The sequence below is a fragment of the Pyrgilauda ruficollis genome, unplaced genomic scaffold (genome assembly GCF_017590135.1).
Source record: "Pyrgilauda ruficollis isolate IOZ18807 unplaced genomic scaffold, ASM1759013v1 scaffold56, whole genome shotgun sequence".
Taxonomy (NCBI): domain Eukaryota; kingdom Metazoa; phylum Chordata; class Aves; order Passeriformes; family Passeridae; genus Pyrgilauda; species Pyrgilauda ruficollis.
Genome location: NW_024527266.1, coordinates 3639241 through 3654282, shown reverse-complemented (window position 1 = coordinate 3654282; position 15042 = coordinate 3639241). Strand labels below are relative to the sequence as shown.

General features: G+C 48.0%; 2 protein-coding genes across 3 annotated transcripts; both read right to left on the bottom strand.

Moving 5' to 3' along the window:
* Positions 1-3783: 3783 nt before the first annotated feature.
* MIEF1 (mitochondrial elongation factor 1) lies at positions 3784-13395 on the bottom strand. 2 transcript variants are annotated; one of them, XM_041481480.1, is made up of 5 exons: positions 13261-13395; positions 11772-11920; positions 11471-11651; positions 9177-9439; positions 3784-8085 (listed from the first exon to the last, which is right to left on the bottom strand). In XM_041481480.1, exons 2-5 carry the CDS (start codon positions 11913-11915, stop codon positions 7279-7281), a joined length of 1395 nt encoding a protein of 464 aa, XP_041337414.1. In that variant the 5' UTR covers positions 11916-11920; positions 13261-13395; the 3' UTR covers positions 3784-7278. The 2 variants fall into 2 exon arrangements, with proteins under 2 accessions (XP_041337414.1, XP_041337413.1); XM_041481479.1 differs by lacking the exon at positions 13261-13395 and adding an exon at positions 8684-8746 and having other exon boundaries at positions 11772-12016.
* A 46-nt stretch (positions 13396-13441) lies between these two features.
* LOC121361101 (MIEF1 upstream open reading frame protein-like) lies at positions 13442-13862 on the bottom strand. Its single transcript, XM_041481481.1, has one exon. It carries the CDS (start codon positions 13652-13654, stop codon positions 13442-13444), a length of 213 nt encoding a protein of 70 aa, XP_041337415.1. The 5' UTR covers positions 13655-13862.
* Positions 13863-15042: the final 1180 nt, after the last annotated feature.

Genomic DNA, 15042 nt, shown 5'->3' with positions numbered 1-15042 from the left:
CTGATGAGAGAACCGGTCTGAGTCCTAACCCAGGTCTGTCAGGAGCCAGCCACAGCAGCCCAGCTCTGCTGGGGAGGCACAGCTGGCCTGCTCTTCTGGCACTCAGAGGGTGAGACTGCTGAGGCCATGTCCTGGCTTCAAGAGGAGACATCTGTGGGTCGGAGGCAATGCTGGTGCTATTCAGGAAGGTAACATTTGAGCCATTCACCTCAGTCATGCAGTCTCAGTAAGATGCCTTTGGATGCTGAGCACTTACCAGAAATACAGGTCTTGCCTAGGCTGGGGAGACTCACAAAAGGGTAAGTCTGTCCCAGGGCACAAAGCTTGGGAGTCACCAGTCTGCTGGTGACACCAAACATCCTCCTTGGCAGTGCAAAGTGATGGACTGAAGATGCATTATTCCACCCTCATTATCTTGTTTCACATAGGGAAAAAAAAAAAAAAAAAGAGAGAGAGGAGAAAGACTCCCAGCCTAAAGCATAAGCTCACTGCTCCTTGTTCAAGAAAAGGCACCAGACTAGGTGCTTTCTACCGTCTCTCTCATGACCACAGGCAGCAATTTGGCAAAGAGGTGGTTTGTGCCTTGGTCACGTCCTTGCCTCAGCAGAAAGCAGCCTCCCTGTGAGTGCCAGGGAGCTGGGCAGCGTGCTCTCTAACAAGCCCCGTGGGAGCTGCAGCGCTGCAGCTCTGCGACTGCTGTGCCCTGCACTGCCTGGGCTCCAGCGCACCTCTGACAGCGCTGCGCTGCTGCTGCAAACAAGCAGCAGCTAAATGTGAGTCACATCTTACTGTCCGTGTAAGTGCTGGTACTTACTGCCTCCAAGGTCCCCTGTGCTAAATAAATTCAAGAATCTGAAGGCAAAAATGTCATTCTGCCATACTGCTTCCAGGAACAATTGCTTCTTGCCTTTCGAGGGAGGTAAGGAGCCGCCAGGGCCCTACGGGTTTTGAAGAAATGCCCATTGTGGGAGAGGTAAAGAGCCAACACAGTCCAACATTTGCCATCTGTGCCCTTGTGTCTGCTGCCTCTGAGGCCTGTCAGTGCTGAGCAGAATGAGACAAGAAGGTTGTACAGGACTGGGATCATTGTAGTGGGATGTCTTATGGGACAGTATCACCCCTGTGCTTCTGTAGAACAGTGAAAATTCTACCACAGAGAGAGGAAGGGGAAAGATGGAATTGCACTGAAGCCAGGTTTTTTGTTTGTTTGTTTGTTTGTTGTTGCCTAACAAAAGAAAATCCTAAACAAAACAAGTTACACAAGTGAGAAACTTTTGTCCTTTATTTGTATGGAGAAGGCTTTTCATGAAGAATGTGGTTAGAATTTAAATATATATATATATTTCCCTTGAGAAGCTTAGCACTGAGTGTTAACAGACAGATCAAAGAGCTACTTAGCCACAGGAGCCAGGGAAATTGAACCAGAGCAGCAAAATAAAAATCAATCTGACTTTTAGTGTGTTTAATGTGACTTGGTTCAGAACTGACTTCTGCATGAGTACTTAGGAAAGCTTAAGATCATGAGAAGTTTGAGTTCCTTGAGCCAAACTCTGTGTCCCACTCTCTTTGCTTTTTGTAAAACGACAAGAACATTTCCTATCTACAGAATGATTTCAGATCTTCCCTGCCTTACGCATTGTCTTACCATCCTCTTTTGCGTTATTGTTTGCAGATTATTCCACAGGATCACATATCGTAAAGAAAGGAGTAACAGCCTGCTCACCAGCTCATTTCTGGGTCCTTGACTTGTGAGTAATGCTGTCCTTCTCAAAGTATGCTAGTAAAAATTTTATCCTTGATTGTGTAAGGGACATGAAACCTATTCTAAAAAGGTGTTAAATCTTATTAAAAAAAAAAAATAAAAAAGGGAGGGGAGGCTATTTCTTGAATCCCTCAGATCATAAACTCAGGTAGTAACTCAGCCTGACAAGGATAAAGAAGATAAAATCCAGATATCTCAAACACTTCCCTTATAGTCTGGACAGAGCAGTTCTCCCAGGGCTGGAAGCCAATACTGGGTTTTACTGGTAGGAGGTAGAATCTTCCTTGCTGCATCTGTGGGCAAAGCCCCACATTTCAAGATCCAGTCCCATATTCAGTGAGCCATGCTGGAGCCATTGAATAGTGCAGGTAGTGAGCAAACATATCTTATCTGGAAGAAAAATTCCTCATTTGGAAGAGGCTCCTCTTTTTTTCTGTGAAACTAAAAAGTTGGAAGAGGAGCTTATTTTTTTTTTCCTGCAAGACTAAATTTAAAAAACAGCAGCTGTCTGCAGCTTTTCTGAAGTTTAGAATATTAAAATAAACCTTAAAAAATCATGGATGCAAGTAAGTATTTGGGAACAAAAAAGAAACCTTATTAATGCAGTTCAACAGTTTAGCATAATCTCAAATTTGGGGTTCAGTCATCCTTTCTTCCCCAGTTTAAGATTAGATACAAAATAGGCTAGAATTTATGTATTTATTTTTAAAATTAAGAGATGCAAAAGTAAATAAGTAAAATGTTAACTCAGCTACATTAATATCCAGGACAGGACTGTGGTTATATAACAAAGTGGGCAAAATATTTTGCTTATTCCAATATTCACTTTGCTCCGAAGCTGTTTGCTCCTTAGGCTAAGAACAAAAGAGATTCTAAGTCTTTGCAGCCTGGAGAACTACTTGTGTTCTTCTTCTTTGTAGTAACTTTTTCCATACTTGCAATAATTATCATCCCTCCCCTCAATTATTTCTTCTTTACATTAAACAGACACTTATCTTTTGATCTTTCCTCCCTGTTCATGCCAGGACAGCTTTTATGCAAAGGTGCAAACCACTGCATCTATTAGCCATGTATTGCAGGCTCCAGGCATTCCAGGGGCTTTAACTTGAGGGGGCAATACCTGTCACAGATTTCACAGAGCAGCTTATTTTAGCTGCTCCTGTAAGACTCTGGATGGCACAAAATGTGCTTGATCTCATCTGATCTGTTTCTACAGAACAGATTAAAGGAAAAAAAAGCAAAGCAATGCAGGCAAGGGATATTAGGAAAAAAGTTGGAGATGTAGACTTCCTTTGTATCATAAAATACCCTCTAAAACAGTTAATTACAGAGTCCTCATTAAGACAAGCCTTACAGGACAATGTTGCCACTTGTAGCCTGTCTTCCAAGAATGAAGAAGCCTGGGACCCATCAAAAGCAGCACGACTTCACACGTTATTTGACATCCAACATTTCCCAAGCAGGCACATAAAACTGGGTCTTACTGTAAAGAATTTCCACCACACCAGACACAGGCCCCTGGCAAAGCAGCTTCCTCGCTGCCTCAAGGCTGATGCCTGGATAAGAGAGGAGTGCACTTGGGAGGGGAGAGGCCTGGCACACAAAAACCAGGGTGTGACTGCACAAGGGTGGGGAAGCCCGCACAGGAAAGTTTAATATTCCAGAGGCACGGAAGCCTCTGAAGTCTGGGGAGCCACATGAAGAGCAGTTCCCTGTCTGGGCACGCAGACTGTCGGAGAGAGGATGGGAGGCTGAGCGCCACAATTACGCATCATCTTGTGACTGGTGTGAGAGCTGCCAGGGGCCAGGACGCTGCTGCGCCGAGCTGAACGCTCCCTCGAGACAAGCTGCAAAGTGCTGAGTGCCCAGAGCTGCAAAGGGAAAGCAAGTGAATCAGCAAGGGGCAAGTCAGTCCCCAAGCACTGCTGTGGTGCAGAATTGTATCAGCATGAAGGCGATGCACCGAGATGAAAGCAGAGAGAAATGTTCCTTTGTTTATAAACATACCAGAGACAACCAGGTTACTGTGGAAAGTAATTTTATTTCAGAATTCCACACACTCCGTCACAGATCATGCACTTGGACTTTCCCCTTTGCAAATCCACAGCCTCCAGGCCTGGGAGAGATGAGGCATCATCTCTTCACTTCTCACTGCGTGCCCACATGCTAAGAATGAGGGCCCTGATGGCAGCTTGCCAGGGGGCAGAAAGCAGTCTCTTGTTTCCATAATTGCTTTTAAACATGGGAAAAGAAATCCATCTGACTTGAAAGATTAGCAGTGGAGCTCAGCAGCAGTGAAACCCACAGCTGAGCAAGTTGGTCCTCACCCTGTGCTTACAGGGAATAAGACGACAATCTCATGGGAAGCTTGTGTGAGCTAAGCTACAGCAGAACACACGGAGACATTCTTGGAGCTGAGGCAGCCACCAGGCCAATGCCTGCCCTGGGCCTCTTACAATCAATCTGTCTGAGCTGCTCGGCCAGGAAGGTGGCCTGGAGCTGCCCTTTTCACATTCAGCTTTAGCTTCTTCTGCTCTGTGCTACAGATTTGACCAGCAAGTAGCATACCTGCAGGTAAGCCAGCCCTCCAGGCTGTACATCAACACATGGACTGCATTTAATACTGAAAGGTGCCAGTTTGAGAGACTCTGCAACATTCTGTTTGACCCACAGGCTGGGTGCAGCATTACTGGATGTTTCCTGCATACTTTCCCTACACCTTCTTCCTTGCTTCTATTGCCTCTTATACCTGACCCTGCTCTTAAAATATTCCTAGTTGCAGCGTCCCTGTGACCCATCACATCTTTGGCCTTTGTCAAGACTGCCACTGCCAGGGCAGCTATTGCCTGCTGTGGTGGCTGCCTCTAGGGAATGATCATTTGCCTCCTGAGAACAGGCTCATGGCTAGTTCAGAGGAGGGCAAAAGTGAAGGGAAGAAATGATGGAGATGGTTGATGCAAGTGAAGTGGAGCAGAGTCTACAAAAAAGGCAAAAAGGCAGCTTCAGTCTCCATTTGATACACAAATTGAGCTCAATAGCAGCAAAAAATGGCCATAAAATATTAATTCATTAGGTTGCCAGGAAGAAGTAAAATCATTCATGTAAAAAGTTATATATACAGATATGTATGTGAAAACTGTTCCCAAGTCATATCTTACCTTTTCTTTTTTCTATCTAGAGTTTTAATAATTTCCAACCACACTGCTGTTAAAATGCGAAGATCACAGTGCTGGAGTCAGCACCAAGTGAGGGGTGACATCACACTGAAGAAATGAGCTTTGGGGGACTCCTGACAACCCAGATATTTTAATATTTTTGTTGACCTTCAAGTAATGAAAAACAAGGGGAATTCCCCCTAACAGCCTATAGACTCCAAGTCTCATCTGTCTGCTTTTAGGGTAGGAAGGCTGACATCAGAAAGGCAGTGGGGGGCAAGGGAAGGAAGAGGGGGAAAAAATCTAGGAACCAGAGTGAAGAGCAATCAACAGCTGAACAACACTGACTGCTGCAAAACTTACAAAACACAAAGTCATACAAATGGGATTCCTGTCAACCTCTGATAGACTATAGACTTTATATACACACACAGACTCCAAAGTACACATCTGGCAGTCTAGAAAATACCAATACCCTAAGGGTTAAATAATTTAAAATGCAATGTTGCGTTATCACTGTATACAGAATGCTATCTGACACACTGGCTAAAATGGACGGATTGTCCGAGAAAGATGCTCCCTCCCTCACCTCACCAGCACTGCCTCTAAAAAAAAAACCCAAGGTGAAAGACTTCCCTCCGTGGTTCCACTCCTGAAATTCACCCTGAAACTTCTCTGTCAAAGATGGGGAAAGTCCTGAAAGAAAGGGAGGAGAAAAGGAAAAAAGGATTCCTGCTCCCTCCAAACTCTGCTGCTACAGTACTTCTCTCCACTGGCTAAGGAGGCTGGACAGCAAGGATGAAAAAAGCTCCTAAAGCAGGGAAAAGGCAAACATGTTTCTGAAAAAATAGTTATGCCAATGTTTTGAGATACACACAGAGCTCCAAACCTGGGGGAACACCTTCTCTCCCACTTTTTGAAGACAGCAGGTGGCTAAATGCAGAGTATAAAGAGTCTACAGCCTGAGAGCAGCCATAGACAGGAGTGAGCAGAACTGCACTGCCAACAGATCCAAACAGATGGAATGGGAAGGTGTGCCCTCACCAGCTTTCTAAGATTATGTGTAAAATGGGAGCACTGGAAAGTCAGCACACGGGAATGAGGAAGGGGATGGACAGCCTCAGTTCTGGGGAGGAGACTAAAGCACACAGAGCAGATGGCAAAGCTAATATATCCCTAAATGCCAGCTTTGCATATGTACCAGTGCATACCAGTGTATGGGACAGAACCTTGCTGATGTCACCAGTTCAGTTCTATCACCTTCACAGCCTTTAGAGCTGGTGAGAATCTGGCTTGTGTGTGCTTATTCCAAAGCCCTTTGAGGCCTGCAGTCTTGTTTCCACCTCTGGTAAACCAAAACAGCCATAAGCTCTTGGGGGAAAGATGAAAAAAAAAAACAACAATCCCCATTCCCATGTGTGTCTCCCACCCTCCCCTATAATCACCCTCTCTTTCTCTAGGCCAGAGACAACTGAAGAGCTGCCTTGTTCTCCACTCCTGAGGCCATTCCCAGCAGATCTGGCTAGGCAGGAACAGCAAGCTCTGCTCCTTCAGCTTCATCACACAGCCAGACCACAAAGGTTCCTTCCTCCCCTGTGACAGCTTCAACAAGAATTGCCTGTACAAGACACTGTGTTGCAGCAGACTGGACAAATTTTGGCCCTTATTCCTGAACCCAGCTTGCAAAGGATGAGAAGGCTCCATGGGAGCAGGAGCTGTGGGAATTCTCCAAATTCAAGCTCTACAGCCCTAAATATTGCCAGTGTAATCATTATCCACTCAGAAATACAAAAAGAATTCTCTACCCAAAATATCTCACTCAGTCTGCCCTGCATGACTGGGCCAAAAGGACACAAAAGAAAGGAAAGTGAGACAGTGTGCGACAGCAGAGATAAAGAAACATGAGGCAAAGTCAGGCTGAAGGAAATTAAACAACCTCAGTGCAAGTCTGCTAAAATCATCACTGGATTTACCAGCCCAGTTCCACCTTCTTCAGACCAAAAAGGGTTTGCTGCAGTAAGTGTACTACAGAAGAAAGAAGTGCATAGTTTGGTTTATTTTTTTTGGTAGACACTTAAAACTCATCAGAATTTATGTAAAGATCTCAGAGCTGAAGTTTTAGCCTCTCTTCCCTAGCCAATGGGTACCTGTTGGGGCAGAGATGGTGGAAATGGACCAGTAGCACCAAGAAATTCAGTGGGAGCACCAACTCCACAGCAGGAATTACTAATGAACCAAAAGGGGGGAGTGGTGAAGAGAGACAGAGAGAGGGAGATAGGGAGAAGTGGAGGAGACATAATTTGCAGTAATCAAAGTCTGCATTGGCTAAACCCTATCAACACTTCCCTAGGTAAGGCCCCATTACGTCTGCAGCAAGACCTCTGGCTCTGACAGAGAGCTGTAGAGGGTGTAGCCCAACTCATCCACTTCTTCAGGGGTGAGCTCTGAAAACAAGTTCACCTTGGGGTTCAGGGCACTAGGGAGGACACCTGCCTCCAAGTAGTGGATCAGCCCCTTCAGTGCCTGCAGGAAGCGATCAGCCAGCATGTCCTGGGACCAGTCGGACTCCTCCTGGGACAGGTGCAGGATGACATTGGTGAGCTGGCTGGCAGTGAGGTGTCCCAGAGCTGGGTTTAACTTGCACACTGCTTTGAAGATCTTGAGGCACAAGCAGCGGCAGCCAGAATCCCCCTGGTCCAGGGCGCGGAGGCGAGCCGTTTCCGCTGGCCGCAGGCTCAGTCGCCACAAGTTGTCATTCTGGGCCAGTCGGTGAGGTTTGGCAACGAGGACGATGTCCCCCAGTGTCAGGGATGGTAGAAAGTCAATAAAAAGATGCCGATCTGCATCATACTGGACTTCCAGTGTCAAATCTGCTGGGGGAGCTGCTGGACGGATCACGTAGTCCAAGAGACTCCCAATTGCTGGCCAGTTGATGGACCCAGCTACAACTTTTTCAAAGGTGTCTGCTACAGTTTTGGGGGAAAGGTAACCTCCCACCACACAGCGGTCCCAGTAGCTGCTCCCGCGAGGAAAGTACTCTGGGTTTTCTCGACGCACCAAGTAGAAGCCAGGAATGTTCATGATAGTGTCCTCCCCGGGGATACACGACCACAGGTTCTGCTCCAGCATGAGAGGCACAATGAGCTGGATGTGGTCAGCTGTCACTACCTTTCACAAGAGAGAAAAGTCAGTAAGAATAAGCTTCCTCTCTCCACATTCATTTTATTAACCACCTTTAGATAGCCTTCTGTCCAAAGGAACCTGGAATAAGGATTCAGCTGTCTCACTCTCCTCTCTGTGTGGGATTCCCAGCCTCCCTTTGTTAAAAGGCATTCTGAAGGACTATTTCCAGCCATCAGTGGGATAATTCCAAGGTATAGCTGAAGCTAGTGCTCATGTGGTATGTACTATTTAGAGACCTGACATGGACTGCATACGGATGAATCATTCTGCCACATACTGCTTTAAGTCTGCTCCTTGGTTGTGAGGTGCAGCTGGCCTAGGGCACGGCAACACCACAGGACAATTTAAACAGCAGACAGAGCATTAGGTTTCTTGACAAGCTTCCGTTGCCGTGGTTTAATAATCCAATGCTACAGCTAGGTACACTGCCCTCACCTGGTCTGCCACATTGTTTGGAAAAAGGTCGTTAAAGATCCCTTTTCATCAATGTGATTAAGACCCCAGGTCTAAGTTTCACTGGACATTCCATGCTCCATTCCAGAGCTCTGACTCAAACAAAGAAGTGTGCCTCTGAATCACTCACTATAGCCATGGGCATCTTGCCATCAGGGAGATATTGTAGCAGGGACTGCTGTCCAATCCAGGTCTGTCATGCATTAAAAAAAAAAAAAAACAAAAAGGGTAGGAAAGACCTACATGAATACATGGGAGTTCTAAGGGAATGTATTTGGATGGTTACAGAGGGATGAAGAGAAAACAGACATGTACCAGAGATACGGCAAGTAAAACACAACTAAAAGAAGAGACAGAGGGGAAACAAAGAAGGACTGAGATATTTTGGACAAATTAACCAGCAAAAAGCAAAGGTTTTGCAGACAATGACAGAGCAGCCTGGTCATGCCCGTTCAAACAGCACTGTGGAAATCAACGCTTGGCTCCACAGTGGGAAAGGCAACACCAGGGGCCTTATTACTGAGGAATGCTGTGCCGAGCCAGCAGTGCCATCAGGGAAGCCTGAAACGCCCCAGCGTGGTCAGCCTCCTGAGCAAGGAGCCGTGAGCGTCGCCAGGAGTTACCTGCAGGTCATCGTAGAGGCTGCCGCTGAGGTACATGTCCCGCAGGGGCATGTCCGGCAGCTTGGCGCGCAGGAAGCTGCGCAGCTCTGCGCAGATATCCACGGCCGCCTGCTTGGCCCGAGCCTGCTCCTCCACCGGGATCGCCACCCGCCGCCGGTAGTACGCCAGCAGCTTCTCCTGCAGGGACAGGCGAAGGCGCGACTTCTTCAGCTCCACCTGACTCCTCCTGGCAGACGGCTTGGGCTTTGTGGGTCGAAAGAAGTCTGCAAGACAGAAGGAAAAGTGTTGAGGTTGCAGCTGACCTCGCTGCGAAGCACTGCGCAGAACAGAATCTGCAGCGTGGAACTGCGCTCTGCCAGGCCTCAAAAAGCCCTTGGCACATATTTTGCAGGCTTGACGCAGGTACCGCTCCAAAGGGGTGTGCTGAGGAACTTCAAAAGGTACTAGTAAGAGCATCAAAATGGATGAAAACAAGTTACTAGATTTGAAATTTAGCCAGACTAATATTGTGTGCAAGGATGTAATTTTAATGGCTACATGGGCTCAATTTCATCTCAGCTCAATTTCATCAAAAACTCAGTGCTGTTACCAGTTCAAAAGCTTTCAGTGTGATGCCAGATCAGTGAATAAAACACTTTTGAACAACTACCATGATCTCTTTGAGTTTTTAACATCAAAACAGATTATTACAAATTACCAGTGAAACCCAGTCCTGACTAGCATAGGAGATCAGAGGAGACTGTGCCACCTGGAAATGAAATAGTTGTGGGGAGTCTGATCAGCACAGTTATCAGGATGATGAGCTGACAGATCCTGGGGCCATCTCAGCTCAGGCCATCATAGCTCCAGTGATACCCCCCTGAAACCTTCACTGGAAAAAGACCAGAGAGCCCACTCAGAGGCACAATGCAACAACACAAGGTTTACATTGCTATCTGCATTACTAAACAATGTCTGACCTGCACAGATTCTCTGAGTCCCCTTTTTTTTTCTGACTGGTTTCCCAAAAGAATAAATCAATGCTTCCCATCCGTTTCAGGTTTCACTTAACATGGACAAAGAGTATGAGAAGTTAACAATGAGAATTAAAGGGGAATTGCAGATCTAAGAGAACTTTGGAAAGGCTAACCTAAGGGGATCAGGAGTAATCCCCAAGTTAGTGGCCCCATTAAAGCAACTGGCTGTTGCCAATTTTTGTTTGATGATTTGTTTGATGGTTTGGCCACACAGCACAGGAGGAATGGCTGACCAAGCTGTACACAAAGCCATCTATCCCAGCCTCAGCAGCTGCTGTCTCTTGTCCCACTGGGTTCTTTTGGACAGATTTGAGCTTTTTTTGTGTAAAGGAAATAATGCACTAAACCATATGGAACTGTATTTCATTGCCTATTTATTAAAATAACTATTTTTCCATACTGAGTTTTAATTTACTTCTAATTGAAGAATTTAAGACACCATCATCAATGTTTTTATTACTGAGCCCATATGCTTGGGGACTCCAATCAAATGATCTAGACCCCCTTTAACACAGCTGTCTAGTTTTTAATGTTTCCTCAGCAGAAAACCTATTGCCATCCCAAAGATAACTTCCTTTAAAATAACCTGGAAATCAAGTTAATAGCTTCATTCTGATTTTTAGTTTAAATCTCCAAGTATAAATCTCCTGAAACGAGTGATCAGGGATAGAAAGTAAAACCATTGAGAACAAAGAACCAACCACATGTGGCGAAATGTGGCTGGATTCTAAATTACTGATTATCCTACCCAGAAAGAGAACTACAGGACACTTCCTATAGACTATTAAAGAGAAACAAAGTGATAAGAAGCACTAAACAGGGAAACATCGATCCAGAAATTATTTGGAAAATGGTAACAATAATACAGGAAATACTGTTATAAATTGCTAGTACATTCAGAGCTCGAATACTGCCCCCTTAAAAAGATGCAAACAAACCAGAGTGACCCAAAGAAATGCAGCAGAGTGCTTGAAACGAATGGAATAGCTTCCTATCAGGAAAGATTAGATATTCAGATTGAAAGAGCAAAAATTAGGGAGAATAAAGCTTAACACCATGAAGTCAGGAGAGGAATGAAAAGTGCAAATAGATGACCATTACTGACTAGTTCCCAATGTCAGTTCTGATTCTTGAAGTTACCAACGGACCTGCTTAAAAGAAAAACATAAAAATCCCAGGCCAGACAGGGTATTTCCTTCGCCTGCATTCCATCAAACAAATACAGGGTTTATAGGCCTGGATGACTCTCTGATGCAGGAGGATGACCATGCCTCTTACCGTTGTCTGGTGCTGAAGGATCAGTGGGAAGGGTCTGCAGGGAGCGGCTGATGCTGGTCTTCATGTCCGGGGTCAGCAGGCGCGAGGAGGAGCCCAGCCAGTTTGGCTCCTCCCAACTTCTCTTTCCCGACTGGTTCAAGCGAGTGGGGCTGCTGGGAGCACTGATTGCCCGGTCGTACATCTAAACCGGCAAGAGTTTGAGTCACCGAGGGCCCAGCTGGCATTTTACCCGGGCCACCGCCAGCACCGCGCTCCCGGAGCCGTGCCCGGTGCCGGCCGCGGCATTCCCTCCGTCACTCACCCGCTTGACGGCCAGCGTGGCGATGCCCAGCATGGCGGCGCCGCCCACGCCCAGCACCAGCCGCGCGTTGGCCAGCACGAAGTCGATGGCGGTGCCGATGCCGTTGTCATCCTTCTTCCCTCTGCGCTGCCCAGCGCCTGCCATCTTACCTGCGAGGAGCGGGAGCGTTACACGGCGGGGCGGAACGCGCGGCCCTGGCGGCTCAGCGCCTTCCCCCACACCTCACGGCCGCTGCTGCTCCCGGCTTTTACCACGGGAAGGGACCAGCCAACGCTGCACCCTCTCTAGTTCTGTTCCCTCAGAGAGCTGCTTGTTCCCAGCAGGGCCAGGACAGCACTGACCAAGCAACGTCCAGTGCCTGAGGAAACACATCCATATTTGATGTGAGGTTTCTAATAATCGAATAGGTTTAATGAAAGGAAGAAGAATTTACTTCTGCAGTATTTTGCAATAAAATCCTGTATATTAAGCAAAACCCTCTAACTATTCAGATATTTTTCTTACAATTTGTGGTTCTCAACCAAAGCACATCCAATTTATTTTGCAATTTCTAATGTAACAATTGTGATTTTGCTCACTGACCAGGCAATACAGGATTGGTCAACTCTCTGGCACAAAGTGGAATCTTCCCCAAGAACTGACAGGCAGTGTCAGAGCTTCCATTCACAGACAAATTTCTGAACAGTGTCCAATCCCAGATACTTCAAAGACACCCAGAATGAACAGCAAGGACTGCAACACATCATAAAAGGAACAGCTCCCTTGCCTTCATTTGATGTTTATTCTTGCTCTCGAGGCTGGTGGGTTTGACTCTCAGACAAATCATGTAAAACACTGACGTGAATGTTTTCTTACGTGTGTACTTGTGTGTCCTCAAATGTCCATTTAACCACCTTGAGATTTAAATTTAAAGTCTCTCAGGCCAACATGGCCTCAAGCTGTGCCAGCAAAGGCTCAGGCTGGACATCAGGAGGAATTTCCTCACAGAATGGGTGATTAGACATTGGAATGGGCTGCCCAGTCAGGTGATGGAGTCACCATTCCCGGGGGTGTTTAACTTGGAGGTGACACGCAGTGCCATGTTCCAGTTACAAGGTGGTCACCAGTCAAAGACAGGACTCAATGACAGGATTCAGAGGCCCTTTCCAACCTAAATGATTCTGTGATCCTGTAAAACACACTTTACGATCCCTGTAGCCACAGGGGGATCCCCAGTGAACCTACATGAAAACATCAAGCAACTCCTGCACTGTGACTTTAGGGCTGTTTTCTGAGTCAGTGTCCAAGGCTCTGAGCCCGCCTGCCTGCCTGGGGTGGTTGAAAACTGCCCTTTGTTTTTTCTAAAGCCAAGCCAGCGGGAATGCTCCTGCCGGGATGAACCAAGAATACATTCACTTGTCATCCCCAAGCAGAAAAAACCCCGCACTTTCGCAAAGCTCACTCTAACAGCAGCATGAAGAACGTGGTTATATCATTGCAAATGACCTACCTGTGACCTAATGCATTTGTGAAGAGAACAGGAGAGCCCTCCTGGTGTGCCTGCGGAAGCACCTTCAGCACTTCCTCAAGAAAGTGGTGGGTAGTGAGTGTTAATCATCTCTTCTGCCTGGCGAGAGGATTTTGGAAAGAAGCGGGAGGTACGTGGGACCGGTGGGAGCTACAGGGAATCGCTAAACCAGGCCCCCGAGCCTGCTCTGCAGGAAAGCCTGCCCCTTCTCCAGCTGCCTTTCCTTGTCCTCCAGCCGCTGCAGCCCCTGGTTCCGGCGGAACTCGCGGCGGACGGAGGCGAGGTAGAAATCCCGGTCGGTGTAGCGCAGGCCGCGGCCGCGGCGCAGCAGAGCCCGGTACAGAGTCAGCACCGCCTCCCGGGACCACGCGGCCATGGGGGACAGCTGTGCGGCGCGGGCGGGCGACCTGCAGAGGAGTGACCGAGGGCGGGATCCGGGTCAGCTTCTCCCTTCCCGAGAGACCGGCCGGCCGCCGCCTGCCGCTCCGTGACGGGCCCCGCTCGGTGCCGGAGCCGCCTGTCCAACGGCGCGGGGCAACGGCCGGGCCGGGGCGCGGGGCCGCTGCAGCCCCGCGGGAGGACCGAGCCGCGCGGGCCTGAGGCGGCGGCGGCGCGGCGCTGCCGCCCCCTGGCGGCCGGGAGGGGAGCTGCCCGCGCCCGGGGGAAGGGACCCCGTGCCGTGTGGGGCTCCGTGTGCGGCTCCGTGTGCCGTGTGCGGCTCCGTGTGCGGCTCCGTGTGCTGCAGCACAGCGCGCTGGGCTGCCGGCCCCGAGAGGCAGCGTGTCTGCCGTGCGCCACGGTCACGGAATCGCGGATTCCGTTAAGTTGGAGAAGACCTCTGAGGTCATGGAGTCCAGGCTGTGGCTGAACACCTTGTCCACCACACCATGGCACCGAGTGCCACGTGCAGTCTTTCCTTAAACACCTCCGGGGACGGTGACTCCACCACCTCCCTCCCTGGCAGCCCGTCCCTAATGTCTAATCGCCCCTTCTGCGAAGGAATTTCCCCTAATGTCCAACCTGACCTTCCTCTGGAAGGGAGCAGTGGGTCAAGGCTGCATCTCAAGGTACTTCTGACGAACTAACTTAACAAATTCAAGCTCCTTATCTTTATCTCCAAGGTACCCCAGATGCCAGGGCTTGGTCTGGAAGCCTCAAGGCTCCAGGAGAAGGGCAGTAGCTGGCAGCCTGTCTGGGATCTGCCTGAGCTGATGGAGGGAGACTCCCTAAGCCAGAACTTTTTGCTCCACTGTCCAGGTATAAATCCCACTTTTCCATTCTCACCTTCTCTACTACGAGGTGTCTCTGGGGCATATATATTTCTCCTTGGTCACCTCCTCCTCCCCAGGTCCTGCCTAAATATAAAACATAATGTGCTGTGCCTCCTCTGAAAGGGAGGGTGAGGGAAAGAGCAAATGGTGTGTAACAGAGGAGAGCCACATCACTTCACACAATTCTCATCGACACCAGATATGACAGTGATAGAACTGAACAGGAAGAAAAACAGAAGCTCTGGACTGGCTCACTCTGTGCCAATCTCCTCTTGTTCATTTCCTTTCTGAGATAAACAACCCCAATCATTTTGATCTCTCTGTGAGCGAATTTGCCATGCCCCTAATCAGCCCTTTCTGAGAAGGGCTTACTTGAACTGCAGACAGTATTCCCTGAGAGGCTGCGCTAGTCATTTACATAATAGCATTATCATATTTTCCATATTATTCCCTCCTTCTTCCTTCTGCATGCTAATATTTTGCATGTGCTTAT